An 18,912-nucleotide genomic window follows, 5' to 3' on the forward strand; every position below is an offset into this window, starting at 1 on the left:
CAGTCCCATTTTCCCCCCTGTCCCATTATCATAATTGTAGCATTTTATTTCACACCAGAATCAGATGGGGTTGTCACATTAGGAAAAGAAACTCCAAAGGACAATACTTCACATAATTTTTTGAACCCTACATTGGGAAATTCCACAGTAAACCCTGACTTAAACTATATTTGATAAGAAATATATACATGTTCATCAGTTTATACTTGTGGTACAATTTACCATTGAACACACTGAGTATTTACTATTGCACATTTAGCAAATTGCTATGAAGGACAGGAATGCATTGCAAAAGTCAGTGTCCTTGTGTAGACGGATACTTGCTGTACCACTTATGACTTCAAGTCTCAAATGAGTATGTAGGCTTCTGACTAAAGTCATTCTTCTGCTTATTGAAGGTCGTCATTTAGGGAGTTAGAATTAGATTCAAGGTTATGTTCATGAATTAATCCCAATATTCCCCACCTCAAATGATTAGGAGTTGCTCCTTGGGTCTTAGCTCTAATGCTTTGTGTTTGACGTGAATGATAAACTTGTTTGCCTCTGCATCCTGTTGGAAAAGAGTCTCAGCTTTTCCTCGTTTAGCTTTTCACTTGTTCCTTTTGGGGAAACATCTACATCTTCTCTGAAGTTACATGATTTCTCATTGTGTAGTAAAAACACATATAATTCAAAGCAATTTTGAGCCCAACTGCCTGTTCTGTATAAAGAGGAATGTTAAACATTAGCCAGTTTCAGACATAATATGCTCAGGTTAACATTCCATCTTAGCTTATTTTGAAAATCTCATGTAAAATATTTCTAAGATCTAACATAGTAACATAATAGTGGAATCAGAGTTAGGTGATCTTAACACTTCTTTATAATATTAACTGTGTGATTTTGAGCAAATAACTGTCCCTCTCTAGGCCATTGTTTCTTACCATTTGAAAAAGAAAAGTTCTAAGTCACTTCCAGCATTTACAATCTAGTACCCTATAATCAACTCTATAAATATTTCAGCCTAGATCAGGGGTCGGAAACCTTTTTGGCTGAGAGAGCCATCTACGCCACATATTTTAAAATGTAATTCCGTGACAGCCATACAACGACGCGTGTACTTTACGCATTATCCAATAAAAATTTGGTTTCTCCCGGAGGACAGCTGTGATTGGCTCCAGCCACCTGCAACCATGAACATAAGTGGTAGGAAATGAATGGATTGTAATACATGAGAATGTTTTATATTTTTGTTATTATTTTTTTTATTAAAGATTTGTCTGCGCGCCAGATGCAGCCATCAAAAGAGCCACATCTGGCTCCCGACCCCTGGCCTAGATCTTTAGATTTGCTGCCATATAAGTTTAAAAATATATATATAATCTATTATAAAATTTTTTTTTCTGTCAACAAAACTACCGACCCTGATGGGATTGTAGTGACATGGTGATAGCCATGTGAAAGGCATTCATCCTGGTGTTCTCTCTTTAAAAACCCCAAATATAGGCCTTAGCTGGCTGCAGAGCAGCGAATGAGACGGAGAGTACAGCCTTCGGGAACTTGTGGGTTTCCTCTCCGTAAGTGGTGGTGAGTTTTAAATAAGAAAGGCAGCAGTAACTCGGCACCAGGGAAAAGTGCCCTCCTCAAGGAGTCTCCTCAAGGAGTCACCTCAAGAACGTGGTGACTAAGTTACCTTATTTCTAGACTTTAGGAGTCACAAAGTCATCAGACTGCCCATGCGCATTCCTTGGCCCTCTGCCGCTACATGTTCATCTGTAACTTGGGCATAAACAAATCAAAACGCAGCCTTGCACCTGATCACCGGGACATCACACTGAGAGGCTCCACGGGCCAGGAAGAGGGCGCCGGTCCCCACTCGGATGCGCGTGTTTGTCAGGGGAGGGATGGCGATTTGGGGCTCAGTCCCACGAGGCCTACCGCCCGCCAGAAAAAGACCCAGGAAGCAGGCATTAGGAGGAGGCCAGCTTTGGCTGGTGGGGGCACCGGCGGGGAGGCGAAGGGTTCGGAGGTCCGGGGTTCCTGGAGCTTTGTTCAGTTACAAGCCAGGCCCTTTTTCAGGGAGAAACCAATTAGATCCCCGTTGGGGGGTCATCTGACCTCGCGTCCCTCGCCAGGAGGGGCTTCGGGAAGGGCGGGGCCAGCCAGCGCTCCTGGGGGACGCGGCCCCGGGCGGTGCGGGGGAGTCCCGGGAGCAAGAGCGAGGCCGGGCCCCGCCCCGCGCTCCCCAGGCCCCGCCCCCGGGGCTTCCCGGGCGCGCGCCGCCCCGCCGTGTCCGCGCGCCACGCCCCCCTGCTCGCGGGCCGCGTGCGGAGCCGCGCGCCCCGGAGGCTCCGGGACCGTGGCGGCGGTTGGCGGCGGCGGAGCAGCCCTCCGCGGGGCATGTCTTTTCCGGCCGTGGCGAGGAGCTCCTCGAGGGGGAACCGGGAGATGGCCCCCAGGCCGCGGAGCCGGGGCCGACTCTGGGAAGTGGGCGGCGGCAGCAGGGACCGGCTGGAGTGCGCTGCCGCCGAGTCGGAGCGCTGGGAGTTGCTGCTCCGCCGCGGCGAGCTGCTGGCGCTGGGCGGCCACCTGAAGGGAGCGCTGGAGGCGTACGCGACGGCACTGCGCCGCGGCGCCCCGGTCAGGCCCGAGTGCCTGGGCACCCTGGTGGACTGCCTGGTGCTCAACTACCGGCTCCGCCACGGGCTGGGCTGGGGCGCCGCCCGGGCAGCGGGCGCGGACCCCGGCGCCGGCGGGCTGCTCAGCTGCCTGGGCTGCCGGGGCTTCCTGAGCGAGCCGGTGACCGTCCCCTGTGGCCACAGCTACTGCCGCCGCTGCCTGCGGAGAGAACTCCGCGCCCGCTGCCGCCTCTGCCGGGACCGGCTGCCGCCCGCCGCCGCTGCCACTGATGCTGAGGGCACGCCGCCGCCTCTGGCCGCCGCCATCGCCGCCTCGGGATTCAGAACCAGCGTCGTCCTCAACCACCTGGCCGAGAAGTGGTTCCCGGGCCAGCTGGAGCGAGCCCGTGCGGCCGGCCGGCTCGGGGAGCTGCTGCACCAGGGGCGCTACGGGGAGGCCCTGGCCGCCGCCGGCGAGGCGCTGCGAGCAGGTGACGGCGCGGGATGCGGCGCGGCCCGGCCGACCCCACCCTCCCGGCCCCGACGGGCTGGCGACCCGGAGCGTGGCTGCGCCCCCGGGAGGCGCCCGTGCCTCCCCGGGGGCCCCCGACTCCCCGCGTGTAGGGTCTCGGGGTCCTGGAGGGTGTGGGAGGGGGCGGCGCCCTGGGGTGCTTCGGTCACAATGGGGATCGCCCTCGGAGCCGCTTGTGACGCGGCGTGGGGAGGGGCACGCGGGCGCGGGGTTCCCTCGGCTGCGGCCTGGCGGCCGGGCGTGCGCGTCCCGAGAGAAGCGGGGGCCCGGCCAGGCCGCCCGGGATCGGGGGCAGTTGGGCGAGCCGGAGCGGCGGCTCTTTTCCTGCCGCGCTCTTTCCGGGAATTGGCCGCTCGGCCCGGCCGGGTCCGCCGCGGGGAAGCGACCGCCGGGGCGGGGAAAGGATCCCCAGCTGAGGCTGGGCGGGCAGCGTTTACCGTGGTCTCCCACAAAAGTTACCGGGGCAATTGGAAGCCGCGGGAGGGCAGAATTGCATAAGCTGGGGGAGGGGGGCGTTGTGTAACGGGTGACGTCCGGTGGGCGTGGCGGGAGCTCGGCGCCCGCACCCTGCATCTGGGGGCCCCGCCGGCTGCCCTGAGTGTTCGAGTGTTACCTGAAAATGCCTGCGGGATTGGTTCCTCTGGAGGGTTTCAACCTGTCTGTTTCAAATCAGACTTATTTCACAAACATCTGTGCTTACTTTTGAATATACCTAGTTCACGGTCAAGATACAGAGGTAGTCTCATCGAGTCCTTTGCCACGCTTCAGTTTGCTTTTCCACTCTTGATCGAGCTGTGGGGAATGGCCTTTAGATCTTTTGTCTTTTTCTTCAAGAGCAGTTTAGGCTTCCTAACCTAGATTAGCACTTTTCTTAAGGTGGTTGTGGGCTGTGGAAAGAAAGGGATGTTGCCTGGTTTATCTATGTAAAATGTCGAGTTGTTTTGTAAATCGATGGTTCTATACTAGGGAGGTTTTACACGACCCCCACCTCACCCCAAGGGGACATTATATCTATCCGGAGCAATATCTGGAGACATTTTTGGTTGCCACCCCTTACGGGATTAGTGCTGGTACATCTAGCTAGGGGTGCTGCTGAAACACCCTATATTGCACAGGACAGCCTCCCACACAATTGTTGGGCCCAAAATGTCAAGAGTGTCACTGTTAAAACCTTGTGTTAAATTAGCCTATTTCAAGCTTGGCATCTACATTTGCATGAAATAATACTTGGGAGAATAATTCCCAAAGAAAATAGACATCTAAGATATAAACTGATGTTAGGTATTAGATAAGTTTATAAACTATGAAACTTAAAGTATTTTGTTACTTTTTTTTACCCTAAGTGCTTGTCATTTTGAACTACATAGTAACAATACATCAAGTTATTTAATACCTTTAGCGTTCAAAGCACAAATCTGCTACATTTTCATATACTTTCACTATATTTTTAAATTGGGAGTAGGCAGTTATAAAATAGAATAGAATGGCAGATCCAGAACAAAAGAGAACTATTAGGTATACAAAATTCTGATACAGCTAATGCCACCTCTGGATGAATGGAGAGTGAGCGAGGAAGTACAGACCACCTAGACGATCCTGATTTTAAAAACAAAGAAGCAGAAGCTAGGGTAGTGAAATGCCTTGTCCACAGTCAAACCGCTAGCTGATTGTGGAGACAGTAACACTGTATCCTGCAGTTCTAAATGCTGGACCACAGCTCATCCTGCCTTTTTAGCTCATCCAATGAAAACGTGTAACATAAATTCCAAGGAAGATTTTTTTTTTCTTTTTGTCACTAGCATAAAATAAAGGATATAACTTACTGACAGCAAGCAGTATTATGATTTTGTGATTTGACCTCTTAAAATCAGGTCCTAATCCATGGAAGAACAGTGATCACATTTACTAAGGTCTAGCTCAATTTTCTGTAACTAATACTCTTTTAATTAAGGAAGATCATGGACCTTAGATTGAAGGTATTTTTTAACAGAAAAGGAATGAAAGACCTACTTTTACTTGTTTTCAATTTACAGAGACTGTACATGGGAATTTTGTTCATTTAACTATTTAATCCCACTTTTGCATGACTAAAACCCAAGTCTCTTGATTCATCTCATTTCTAGATCTTTTTTTTAAGAGAGACTCAGAGAGAGAGAGAGACAGACAGACAGACAGACAGGAAAGGGGAGAGATGAGAAGCATGAGTTCATAGTGCAGCAACCTTGGGCTTCAAGTTAGCGACCTTTGGGCTCAAGCCAGTGACCATGGGGTCATGTCCATGATCCCACTCTCAAGCTTGTGACCCCGCACTCAAGCTGGTGAGCCCATGCTCAAGCCAGCAAGCTTGGGGTTTCAAACCTGAGTCCTCAGCGTCTCAGGCCAGTGCTCTACCACTGTGCCACCTCCTGGTGAGGCTTTAGATCTTTCAAAAATTAATAATTTTATACTTAAAAATATGTCTGAACGACACTAATGAGGATAACATTTTTTATCCTTTGAATTTTTAGTGGTAAAATACAGATTTGTGTTTACAGTTTATGGGCATAAATCAAAATAGTAGAGTTATAAATCTACTTGTATTGTTAGACTTCAACTTTTCTGGGAGTTGGCTGGTTAGCTAGATAGGCATTTGGAATGTATTTATGTAATTGTACTGTTGTAATTACTAATGATACTGTTGTTGCTGACAATGAAAAAAGAACTTCACTATAATTTCTTCATGTAACTCTTATAATGAAACAAGTAAATACTATTAACTAGAAAAATAATTAGTCCAGTTAGCCCACACACATTCAAATTTATGTCTACAGAAAGGAGAGTTTGAAAACCTTTGCCAGAATTAGAAGTTTCCCATTGATATTACATAAGTTTCTGTTGAATTGAAGTATATTTAGATAACAATCCATTGATCTTTTGATATTAACTCTCAGATGTTTCATAACTTTCTGTCTTTTTAGTATTCAAGGATATTATGTAAAAGTCCTGTCTGCAGTGAATCTTTACTTGAGTCTACTGAAATGATGCTACTTTGCTCTGCTGTTTCCCTTTTAGTTTTAATCAATTTTTACAGCCTTGCCTCTTCCCTTTGTATACCCCTCTTTTCCCAAAGAAGGAAACAGAACAATATCATTTATAGTTTGAACTTAAAAAATAAATAAAGGTCATAATGGGGAGAACATTTTATCTAAAATACTTGAAGAGGGAGATTTTTGTCTTTACAGAGTCCTTGACTATTACCAAGTATTTTTAAATTTCTTACAGCATTTGATCTTAAAGAATCCTGTGGAGTAGTAGTGTCCTCAGAAGGAAATTAAGGCATCTCAAGCTAGAGATACAGTATGGCCTAGTGGTTAAAGCTCCACATGGTGGGAGCTGCCTGCTTAGGTTTGAATCCACAGCGCAGCCCTCCACTTCCTGCCTGACCGTGGCCCGTGTTCCGACGCCCCGTTTGGTTTCCCTGTCAGTATGGCCTAGTGGTTAAGGCTCCACATGGTGGGAGCTGACTGCTTAGGTTTGAATCCACAGCGCAGCCCTCCACTTCCTGCCTGACCACGGCCAGTGTTCCGACGCCCCCGTTTGGTTTCCCTGTCGGAACAGTGAGAATAGTACCTGCCTGACCGCGGCCCGTGTTCCGACGCCCCTGTTTGGTTTCCCTGTCGGAACAGTGAGAATAGTACCTGCCTCACAGGCAGGAACCAGTAAGACTAGTCACTTAGGTCTGTTGTGAGAATTGAGTCAAAACCTGTAAAGTTCTTTGAATGGTGCCTGACAGAGTAAATACCCAGTAAATAGTAATTAAAATACAGTATTTTTTACAAATGTAAAAGTTGTGCTATCGCTCCAAGATAATTTAGCTAAAACTGAAATCTAAATCTTGTGATGTCAAGTCCTGTTTTGTTTGTTTGTTTGTTTGTTTTTCTCTACCACGTTAATAATAATACCAGAGTGAGAGTTAAATCCTGGTTCTGGCTTGTATGTTAGTGGAAATATTTTAGCCTACATCGATAAAATATAGATACTGCAAGACTTCAGTTATACAAAGACTAGTCAAATTATGGGTAAAGACTAAATACACTTAAAGAAAATGTCAAGGGCCCTGGCCAGGTAGGTCAGTTGGAATGCTGACCCGATACGCCAAGGTTGTGGGTTCCATCCCCAGTCAGGGCTCACACAAGAATCAACCAGTGAATGTATGGATAAGTGGAATAACAAACTGATTTATTCTCTCTCTCTCTCTAAAATAAACGTAAAAATTTAAAAATGTGTTTAAAAAATATGAAGGGTTTTTGATATTTTTAATCAGTGAGGTTAATGTGAAGAGATTTAAATTTAATTAGTAAACAGGCATGTTATAACTTACTTTACAAAGGACTTGAAACATTATATCAAGAGCTAATATCATTTTTCTATCAATTTTTGAAATATTTTGTAATGTTAACAACCATTCATTGAGCATTTGTGAATTACCCGGTGTCTTAACTGTTTACATGCATTCTCTAATTTAATCCTCACAACAGTCTTAAGTTGTGGGTATCACTAGCATTTTATAGGTGAGGAGACTGAGGATTAGTGTGAGGTAAATTTCCTAAGTGAATCTGAACCCAAATTTGCTGAATCCAGTAGTTATAATCTTAATTAGTATCCAAACTACTATTCTTAGGTCTTATTAATCAATAACTAATAACTTGTCAGTTGGCAGCTTTTAGTTTAACTGTGATAATTGTCCTTTATACTGAACTTAATAAAGTAAAAGAAGCAAAGAAATTTAGTATTTTGGTTAGCCATTGAAATTTGCAGAATAGCTCAACATATAAATTAAAGGACACTCAGGAGAATGAGAAAAGGGATATGAACAGAATTTGTGTACAATCTAAAGAGACAATAAATATATAGTAGTTTTAAAGGCCAAACTTACTGAAGAAATGCACATTAAAGTAATGGTGCTGTTTTTCATTTGTATTTTTCTAGGAAACAGAAAACACAGCCCAACTAAAATAAAGATTTTTTTTTTTATAAAAGGAGAGTTAAAATGTATTGAAAATTTATATATAAATATATACATATATATGTATATATATAAAACTTTCTACACAGCCACTCAGCTTTATAAAATAGTAATCAGATATGTAAAGGCATGTAGATAGATGTTCATTATACAAATATTAACAAAATTGGAAGTAAAACTTGCAGAGTAGGAAATTTTTAAGATTGTGTATATAATAGAATACTTGGCAACCATAAAAAACCATGTGGACTTAATTACATTGACAAAAAAGGTTATAAACTATATATTTCATAAAACTACATGAAATATCTATACACAAAGAAAGTACATGTTATTTCTTTGGGGTGGGAAAATATTTTTAATTCTTAATTTTCTATATTTTTCAAATTTTATAAGTAAACAATAACTTCTATAAATAACTGGAAAAAGAAGGTTTTTTAAAAATGGACTAAGGAAACAACCTATTACTAATCCCACATGTTCCTGAGGGTTAGAGAAGGGAGGAGTCACAACTGGAGGGGTCTCTAGCCTCAGCCCAGGAGAGAGATGCCTCGGGCGGCTTAGGAGTAGATCCTCATGTACAGCAGAAATTTATTTCAAATTTTTTATTTGCCTAATGACGCAGTATTACTGGATCCAAGAGAAGAGAACATGAGAGCATGAATTGAGCTTAAGATGACTAATTTTAATAAATTTCCCCTAGTTTAGTAAACACTTAGGAAAGCTGGATCTTGAGGATACAAAGACAGGAAATAATGGAGGAAGCACAAAAATAGATTTTAAAATTAAGGCTCTGTACACACAGTGAAGGGATGCAATCATAATAGCAAACACTGCTGTGCTACAGTGTCCCTGTTCTAAGCTATGCTTTGGCTATTCAAAGGGCCTCAATGTGTGCATTTGCCTCCTTTTTTTTTTTTTAGAGTTAAGAAGGGATGTCCCTAATTTTTAAAAAAAGCACTGAGAGTTTGAACTCACTAGATATATATTTTTTCCTAACAGGGTCCATCCAGTGTAGTTGTTCCACTAATATTTGAAGTTCTCAGTAAAAACTACCTATGAAGAATTGGGGAGCAAGAGCTGACTCTCTTGTCATCTCTTAGGGAGTCTAAACAGTCAGTGTTTTTGTGTTGAGGGGAGAGGGGACAGTCTTATTTTGTTCGGTCACAGTAGAGCAGTTTGATAGATTGGCTGGGTGTTCTCCAAGACAGGTCTTCTCAGTCACTTCCTTCAGTGCTGTCCTCAAGAAGCCGTATAAAGGTGACCACTGAGCAGTGAGGCATTGGTGAAAGGGTGTGATATTTAATAGCTCTGAATGTGCACTGCATCAAGTATGAGGCGATGGGGACTCGCTGTACCAGAAACAAATGGGAGGTTTTTAAAAAGCCCAGTAGGGATCCAGGAGTGGAGTGGGCTGCTTGCTGCAACAGAGAAATCCTGCGCTCTGGCTTGCTGGAGTGGAGGCTGGTCTCAAGGGTGCTATTGGAGGCACCCCAGCTGTGGGCGGAACACTGCCCGTCCTGGGCCGCAGCCCTGTCTTACAGCTCCTGGGTTTGGATGCTGATTCATTTACTACTAACTCTTGAACTATTTTGTCACATGCTGCTCTCCACTTTCTGAACTCCAGTTGTGCTCGTCAAATCAGGATTACATGATGCTGTTTCACAATAAAATGTTCTAATTAGATAATAAGCTCCTAAAAGACAAGGATAAAGTACAATCTTTTGACTACCTACCGGATCTAGCTTTGTGCTAGGACTTTTCATTCTTGATTGATTAGTTATATTGAGCTTTCAGTTTCTATGTGTTTTTGTTCAGAGATAATGATTTCCAATTATACTGCTTTAAGAAACTAAAGAAAATATTCTAGACATGTTTTTTACTTAGGAAGTAAGAAATATTTTTATGAAATAGTAATTTCATTCTTCCTTGAAGTTTTTCATTGGTTTAAATTTGAGGGAACAATATTATTCCAGTCTCAAGCACCAGCGATTGAAGAAGTCTTGTGTACTGTAATTGTTCAGTGGAGAGTTATCTGTAGAAAAACATTCCTTTAAAAACTAGAGTAAACCATGGAACTAGTGAGGAGTTTTATAATTTATTTTTATTGTAGCATTATAGATCTGTATGCCCTTCTTAAAACAAATGCTTTATTTTATATGCATACATTTTTGAAAGCTTCAAAGATTAATAGCCGTAAAAGAGTTAAGTTAGGCCCTGGCCGGTTGGCTCAGCGGTAGAGCGTCGGCCTAGTGTGCGGAGGACCCGGGTTCGATTCCCGGCCAGGGCACATAGGAGAAGCGCCCATTTGCTTCTCCACCCCTCCGCCGCGCTTTCCTCTCTGTCTCTCTCTTCCCCTCCCGCAGCCAAGGCTCCATTGGAGCAAAGATGGCCCGGGCGCTGGGGATGGCTCTGTGGCCTCTGCCTCAGGCGCTAGAGTGGCTCTGGTCGCAATATGGCGACGCCCAGGATGGGCAGAGCATCGCCCCCTGGTGGGCAGAGCGTCGCCCCATGGTGGGCGTGCTGGGTGGATCCCGGTCGGGCGCATGCGGGAGTCTGTCTGACTGTCTCTCCCTGTTTCCAGCTTCAGAAAAATGAAAAAAAAAAGAGTCAAGTTAGTGTAATCTGTGTGTACTGAAAATTATTATTTTGCTTAGATTTCCATTTTAAAATGTATGTACCTATAGTAATTGATTAATATATTGGGTGAATCAGCTAGCTGTCTGAAATTCTGATTGCCATTGGATGCTAATTTGGTTTCTCAGGTAGAGACATAGAGGATGGTGAAATTAGCAGGAGACATAGAGGATAGTGAAATTAATATCAAAGTTTTTTCCCTCAGGAATATTTGAAATTAACAGTATTGGCGTGGCGCAATACCATTTTTGCTAATGGCAGGGATTAAAATATTGACCTCTTTAGAAAGCTGAATCTTGTCAGATCATTTTCTCCCAAATCTGGATTATTATATACCTCATAAGATTGAGCCCTGGTCAGTCTTTGTTATTATAGAAATTCCGTATGCAGTCGGGATACAAATTGTTGTTTATAAATAAGGATTTAGAAACTAGGGTATAAAAAAATTAAGTTTTATAAAAATAAATCTTCTAAACATCTAAGACATGTCTTTTAAATCTGTATAGAACGCCATATTTTAAGAAAACATTATCTTAGAGGTGATTTTTTTTTTAAACTTTTTTTTTTAAATTTTTTTTATTTATTTATTCATTTTAGAGAGGAGAGGGAGAGACAAAGAGAGAGAGAGAGAGAGAGAGAGAGAAGGGGTGAGGAAGAGCTGGAAGCATCAACTCCCATATGTGCCTTGACCAGGCAAACCCAGAGTTTTGAACCGGCGACCTCAGCATTTCTAGGTCGATGCTTTATCCACTGTGCCACCACAGGTCAGGCTTAGAGGTGATTATTTATATTATAAAAATATTTCCAGTGTTCTTAAGAACCATAATTTCCTCCAATAAAATAGTCTCTACTTGTAATGATTTCATACAACTTCTAGATAAAATTTAACATGCGAGTAGATTGCACCATGCTGTGTTTGGTTTACAACCTTTGGTATGGTGGTTATTGACTGGCATTACTAGGTCAGTTGTTAAATCTAGTAGGATGTGTTTTGTGGATTGTACAATGATCTTTTACAAACAATCAACCTTTATATTTATTTCAGAGCCCAGCAACTTGACTCTAAAAATGTACAGAGCTGAATCGTATGCTGGTCTCCAGGAGTTTAAAGCAGCCATAGAGGATTTGAATGCAGTTCTCTTTCAACTGCCAAGTTGGCCTGAGGTAAAATTGCTGCTTTACATTCTGCATACATTTTAGAGTTTCAATGTAGGGAACATGCATTCAATTATGGTTATGAGTTTTAACAGGATGGTTTGGTTGACTCTTTAAGGAAAAATAAAGTTCTCAAAATCTAAGGTCAGTACTTTGGATAAATATCGTCTGACAGTTTTTTAAATTATAAGAAATCGTTGTTTCCTAACTAAAGAACAACCTGAATTCAAGGCAAAGGAAAAAAAATAGATATTTTAATATACAGTATTTCCTCAAAGAGATACAATTGGCCGTATTGTGAAGATGGATACAAACTGGTCATAGTGCACAGTCCCGGAGGCTGGAAAATGAGTGGGGCATTATGATGGGAAGCAAATGATTAGGGGTAATTTAATATAGCAGATGGGGCAAAGGAGGTTGCCTTGCCACATAGTTTAGAAAGGCTTGAGGCATGTATATAATAAGTTAACTAATTTTTCCTTTTGATCAAATTGCCACGGCAACAGTCCATATCCATATGTTCTTTAAGCTAGAAGTTTCTCTTTGTTGTGGCGTTTCCCTCCATTCAGAAAGACAGTATAATAAGGATGGTCCAAAAATTATAAATTAATAGAAAAAAATATGCAGAAGCCCATGCTGATATGACTGGTTAGTTCAGGGCACATATCTATTAAAAATAAGAGGAAAAATGATCTGTATGGACAACTTTAAAACTGTTAAAAAGAAAGAAAGAGAGAGAGAGAGAAAAGGAAGGGAGGAAGGGAGGGAGGGAGGGAGGGAGAGAAGGAGGGAGGGAGGAAGGGAGGGAAAGGGAAAGGAAGAAAGAAAGAGGGAAGGGAAGAAAGGAAGAAAAAAAGAAAGGAAGGAAGGAAGAAAAAGAAAGAAAGAAAGAAGAAAGGAAGAAAGAAAAGGAAGGAAGGGGAAGGGAGGAAGGAAAAAAGGGGAAGGGAGGAAAGAAGGGAGGAAGGAAAGAGAAAGGAAGGGAGGAAGGAAGGGGAAGGGAGGAAGGAAAGAGAAAGGAAGGGAGGAAGGAAGAAAGGAAGAAAGAAAGAAAGGAAGAAAGAAAGGGAAAAGAAAAGAAAGAAAGAACCCTCTGGATTTAGCACTGAAGTTCTATAATTAGAAAAGTGGTTTTGAAGTCATTTTCTCATCCTCAGTTCTTGTGTAAGTAAGTGCCTCTCCAGGGCAGTGTGTGAGCATTCTGTAAAATGCTCTGAGCTCCTCAGTCATTCAGAGTTTCAAAATGAGCACTTCTGAGCAAACCTTTTTTTTTCTCCTTCACTTGACATTGATTTTTTTTAAAAAAAAAAACAATCCTATCAGTCAAAGTTGTGTGTGTGTGTGTGTGTGTGTGTGTGTGTGTGTGTGTGCGCTTCCATTGCAGGTCTACTTCAGGAAAGGAAAAGTACTCCACGATGCCGGTTTTCTAGGCGATGCCTTACAGCTCTTCCTGCAGTGCTTAGCCCTGGATGAAGAGTTTGCACCCGCAAAGCTAGAAGTGGAAAAGGTAACCAGTTTACCCACTTGAATAGTTTAAAGCGGGGCTAAGACTCAGTTCTTTTGAAAAAATGCCAATTAGAAAACTGGAGTAAGAGCATAAGGAATCTGTAAAAATCAAATTTAGTAGCAATTTGACAAGTGGTTTTTAGGTTTATATGCTTAGTGTATTGAGTTCTTACTAAAATCAGAACATTTCATTCACAGATATTTAAATGCATTATTTTTTGCATTGTTAAATTTAGGTGTTCCCTAATAGTCTGCTTAATCCAAGCCAGACTAATTATCCTTAATTAAACATTGTTGTAATGATGTTTCTGCTCAGGAATTTTTATTGGCCTGCTAAAGTTGGCCTTTCATTTCAGGTCTAAACTTCGTGTACTTTCTGTGGGTGCCAGTAGTATTGCCCCAGTCAAATTTTTTTTCTGATTTTTCCCAGTAGTCTTTATAACACTTTTCAAAGTTTGTTCTGTAGTGTGTAGTAGGTGTTAATTAAAAGAAAAAGGGAGGGGGTTCTCTGATCAGATGACTTTGGGAAACATTGGGTTAAACCAAGTTAAGCAGATTTCTTCAAAACTTCTCAGAGTTTTGCTAAACTAGCATGACAGCATTCAGCTTTTGTCAAACTTATTCAGAAAACATCTGGAAAGACTAGTGTCTTTGAAAATTTGGGGGTAAAACCTACCCTAAACTCAGTTTTAATGCCCTGTCATGATTCTCTCCTTAGTGTCCTCAAAGTGCACCACATGATTGAATCCCCTTTGCCCTGTTTCTTAAAGTGTGGCTTTCTGTCAGGATCAGCTTGGGTGCATGGTCAACAAAAATTCTTGGGCCCTCCACAGACCTCTGGAATTAGAATCTCTGCAGTTAGGACCGAGTTTAAGAAGCACCCTGAAGTATGAGAATTTTTAAATTTTTCTCATGTCCCAGATACGTATGAATCAGGGTAACAATGGTATATCCTCTGTGAGGTTCGTTTGCATATACATTCTATATGCATATACAGTGAACAAAAATTCGTTTACTGGTGTGTGTTTTTTTGACTATTCTGTATTTGTTAGTGGTACCTCCTGGTAAGGTTGCAGAGTTTTTAAGGGCTTATAATTTTGCATTTTCCTTGCTGTTGGATATTTTTATATATCTGTAAATATTTGTTGGTTAAGAAGGTCATTCGAATGTAAAATAACTGATGCATTGAAATACTTCTTTTTCCCTAATATGCTTCTTGTAAACTGTGGTAATTTACATATAATGAAATGTATGGATTTTATAGTTCAGTGAGGTTTGAGAAATTATAAATTAATTTAACAGCACCCTAATCAAGATATAGACTATCTCCATAACCCTAGAAAATTCCCTCATCTCCTTTCCAGAAAATTCCCGATCTCTCTGCACCCAGAGGCGACTACTGTTCAGATTTCTATCACCACAGAGTAGTTTTGCCTGTTCTAGAACTTCATAAACATGGGTTCATACCATGTGTACTTCTGTGTGTCTGGCTTCTTTCCCTCAACATAATATTTTTGAGCGACATCCAGTGATTTAAAAACTTTATCATTCACTAAGTATTTCATTGTATGAACATACCACAGTTAGTGATATTCATGGTTAGTGATTTTTATCTGGATTGTTTCTAGTTGTTGCTATAACATTCTTGTAGAAGTCATTCTGTGGGGTTGTGTTTTTATATCTCTGGCAAACACTTGGGAGTGTAGTGGCTGGGTTCTAGGGTAGGTGTGTGTTTAATACATTTTTTCAGATCAAGGGAAATGTGAAAACATACACAGATTTTTAATGTTTGTTCATTAAGCGGGGTATTGCTTGAACAACTACCAGAGATACACACTTTTATTTACATTGTATATATTTTCTTTTATGTACACTGTAGTGATCATGAATAATTCTGATTTTTGTGTCTTTGATAGAACAGCTAAGAAACTGAACCTCCAAATTTAGACTATAAGAGATGTGCTGCTATACTTCCAAATAGAGCTTATTTGACAACCAACAGAATTTGAATCTCTCTCCTTTCCTTCTAGCCAGATTCTTCCCTTAACCTACCCTGTTTGAGAGTTTTAGATGTATTCCTAATAGAAGTCCCTAGGAATTCTGACAGGCAGCGGCCTCCCAGGTTACCTCCCAGCTGTTACGGGGCAGCTGGCATTTGGTGCTCCCAACCAGAGCTGGCATGGTGACTGCCCAGCAGTTAAGTTGTTCAGTGAGAAGCTGAGTACAGTGTAAAAAATAAAATTCAGTGTGAATACATGGAATTTTAGAGTTCCATAGTTAGGGGTCCAAGTTCTTTAGTTCACATAAACACCCTAAGTCCAGCCTTCGAATATATACATTGGGGGTGAATATGAACTATTTTGACAGGATAGGACTTGCCAATCTTCAGAGGTAAATATTTTCTAGTTCTCTGAAGATCTCCTCTTTTTACAGTTTTTTCATTAAAATATCAGCCTGGTAATTTACATATAATGAAATGTATGGATTTTATAGTTCAGTGAGATTTGAGAAATGATAAATTAATTTGACAGCACCCTAATCAAGATCTAGACTATCTCCGTAACCCTAGAAAATGCCTGCTCAGGCTGTCAGTTGAACCACTCCCATGCCTGCCTTTTGAATCATTTCTTTGAGATGCTTTGACCACATTGAGGCACATGTTGGTTTTATAAGACTTTTAAATCTGTTTGGCAGTTCTGCTTATTAATCTGTTCCTCCTCTGCTCATTTTACATAATGTCTGCTACCAGTTTTCTAAAAGTTTTTAAATATCAGGTACCTCTATATTAAATTATATTTATAGTTTTAATTATCTTTATCATACTTCTATTACAGATTTTATTTGATTTATTATCACCTGAAAACTTAAAAGAAGGCCTGAAGGATTCTTCCTGGAGTTCATTACCGTGTACTAAAAACAAACCTTTTGGTTTTCCGTCGGTACCGGCCGAGTCCCACTGTGCCAGTGAGCTCAGCCCGGAGCAGGTAAGGGCGGACAAAAGATTATCATGGGTTCAGTGTGTCTGTGTCTGTACAAGTTAAGATCTTCACTTCCCTAATTTCAACTACTAGAATCTCTTTAGGTACTTTTAAGCTATTATATTTAATAGGATTTTTGTCTTTAACCTTTTATTTTAGACTAAAAACTTTTATGTAAAAGACTTGTTCATTAATCACATTTTAGGTCACCCAAATGTTAGAGAACTTTTAGTCTCTTGGAAAATAGAGAACATTATGCTTATTTTTGTTTCTTTGGGGTAGAAACAACTATATTAATATAACTGCTTAAACCTCATTTTAATGTAAGTTGCTGGGTGTCTAGGACTATGTAAGTACTGGCAAAAATCATTTACTTGCCAAGGTTTTAGAATTAAAAGTTGATGCTGTTAAATGAACAGTAAAATAAACATTACAAGATGTTGAAATATCGTTTCGGTTTGATTTTTGGTGAGAGCGAGAAAAGATAGTAAAGAAATACAGATGCCCTGTTACTGTATTTTTATAGAACGCAGAAATACCAGAGGTCCCGTCAGAGCCTGTCAAAGGAAGCTTAAACCGTGCTCAGTCAGCACAGGCTATAAATTCCACAGAAATGCCTGCCCGAGAGGATTGCTTAAAAAGAGTGTCCTCGGAACCTTTACTCTCTGTTCAAGAAAAAGGTGCTCTTCTGAAGAGAAAGTTGTCTCTTTTAGAACAGGATGTGCTTGTCGATGAAGATGGAAGAAATAAGCTTAAAAAGCAAGGAGGTAAACATTTAATGACTCTCATATAAAATATTTATTTATTTAGAATAACTTGTAAACTTTTTTCCCAAAATAACACTCTTTGTTTAAATAGAAACTTCCAGTGAAGTCTGTACGTTTGCAGTAACTTATGGCGACATCCCAGAAGAATTAATAGATGTTTCGGATTTTGAGTGCTCTCTCTGCATGAGGTAAGTATGTAAAACTTTATAAAAGATGAATATTTTATACTAATGTAAATAAAATACGGGTAGATGAAGGTAATCTACTCTGTAATAATGGACAATGTAATGAACAGAGAGTACTGTACTGAAAATCAAAAGATAGGAATTTTACTCCTAGGTTAACTGTTGATACCTTGGACAAGTAACTTTAATGTATGAACCTCGTTTTCCTTATTTAGAAAGTGGGGTCATTATTTGCATAGCCTCTATCATAGTGACTTATATAAAAAGTACCTGGAAAATTGTAAAGTACTATAAAAACTGTACATATTATTATTAAAACTTAGATATATCCATGATTTTAGATCTGAGCAAGAATTCTAATTATGTATTGTATACATGTGACTCTCGTTTATATATCTTAACCATAAAATCCCATTAAAAGTATCATTGGATAAGGATTTTCATTATGTAATGCTTAGAATTCTAAAAGACTGACAGTTTGGAGGGAATGCTTTCTGCTCACACAAGTTGTGTGGAGTCGAAGGAGCGGTGCACGCAGAGTCCCGAGACCTGGCCCGGCCCCACGAGGCCGACAGTAACTAGCGGTGTTCCTCAGCGAGTCTCTAACTCGGAGCCTAGGTCTTCGTTTATGAGCTGAGGGGATTAGACTGGACCATTTCTGAAGTACCTGTACACTTACAATCCTTATAGGAAATTCAGAGGTCTTTCAGGAAATAGTTATAATGTAAGTAAAATTAATTTTTCCCATGTTATTTGAGTATTGCATTTGGTATTAAGCCTATATTTCTTTAGGACTTAACTGTAATATTTATTGGATTATTCCTTTTAATGAATTTCATATAGTGAGCCTTTTATAAGCTTATTAAGAAAACCAGCTTTAAAGAGATAAGAAAATAAGAAAGCTACTTTGAAATTATTAATGATCTATTTTACATTATTTATTTTGCATTTAGTCTTTGAACTCGGGCATGTATTTTATGTTTACTGCATGTCTCAGTTTGGAGCAGCCGCATTTCATGTGCATAGTGCCGCATGCGGCGAGTGGTGGCGATGTTAGTACAGCTCTGGGGACCTGGCAGGGCTCCTCCATTGATAGAGGACATTTAAGACGTTTCTCAGGAGAGTGTAATTGCATTGGTCACTGCCCCTTTCCTCTTCTGCCCACCAGGCCCTCCTTCCTCCTCCTCTAAATAGAGATCAGTGTTATGGTTCTATTATTAGTTTGCCACTTTTTCCAACGATAGTTTCATGTGAAGACTAACATGCACTTTGGTTGATTTCAGGTTGTTTTTCGAGCCAGTAACAACCCCTTGTGGACACTCATTCTGTAAGAACTGTCTTGAACGTTGTTTAGATCATACACCATATTGTCCCCTTTGCAAAGAAAGCTTAAAAGAGGTAAACATTTTATCTGTTTGTTGGTCCTAAGTTTGGCAGCATGGTTTTATTTCTGCTCAGCTATAGATACAGTGATTATCGGGTTCAGAATGAACTACATCATACATGCTGAGTGACTGAAAAAGATAATGTTTCATCTGCATGTTAGGGTT

General features: G+C 41.2%; 1 protein-coding gene across 1 annotated transcript in view; it reads left to right on the forward strand.

The window, feature by feature from the left end:
* Positions 1–2,288: 2,288 nt before the first annotated feature.
* Positions 2,289–18,912, forward strand: part of LONRF1 (LON peptidase N-terminal domain and ring finger 1) — a 28,742-nt gene continuing 12,118 nt past the window's right edge. The window contains exons 1-7 of the mRNA XM_066380259.1: positions 2,289–3,088; positions 11,817–11,935; positions 13,311–13,433; positions 16,267–16,416; positions 16,937–17,177; positions 17,269–17,365; positions 18,646–18,760. Of these exons, the coding sequence (XP_066236356.1) occupies positions 2,380–3,088; positions 11,817–11,935; positions 13,311–13,433; positions 16,267–16,416; positions 16,937–17,177; positions 17,269–17,365; positions 18,646–18,760 (1,554 nt within the window). The 5' untranslated portion in view covers positions 2,289–2,379. The remainder of the gene's footprint in view (positions 3,089–11,816; positions 11,936–13,310; positions 13,434–16,266; positions 16,417–16,936; positions 17,178–17,268; positions 17,366–18,645; positions 18,761–18,912) is intronic.

The sequence above is a fragment of the Saccopteryx leptura genome, chromosome 4 (genome assembly GCF_036850995.1).
Source record: "Saccopteryx leptura isolate mSacLep1 chromosome 4, mSacLep1_pri_phased_curated, whole genome shotgun sequence".
Taxonomy (NCBI): domain Eukaryota; kingdom Metazoa; phylum Chordata; class Mammalia; order Chiroptera; family Emballonuridae; genus Saccopteryx; species Saccopteryx leptura.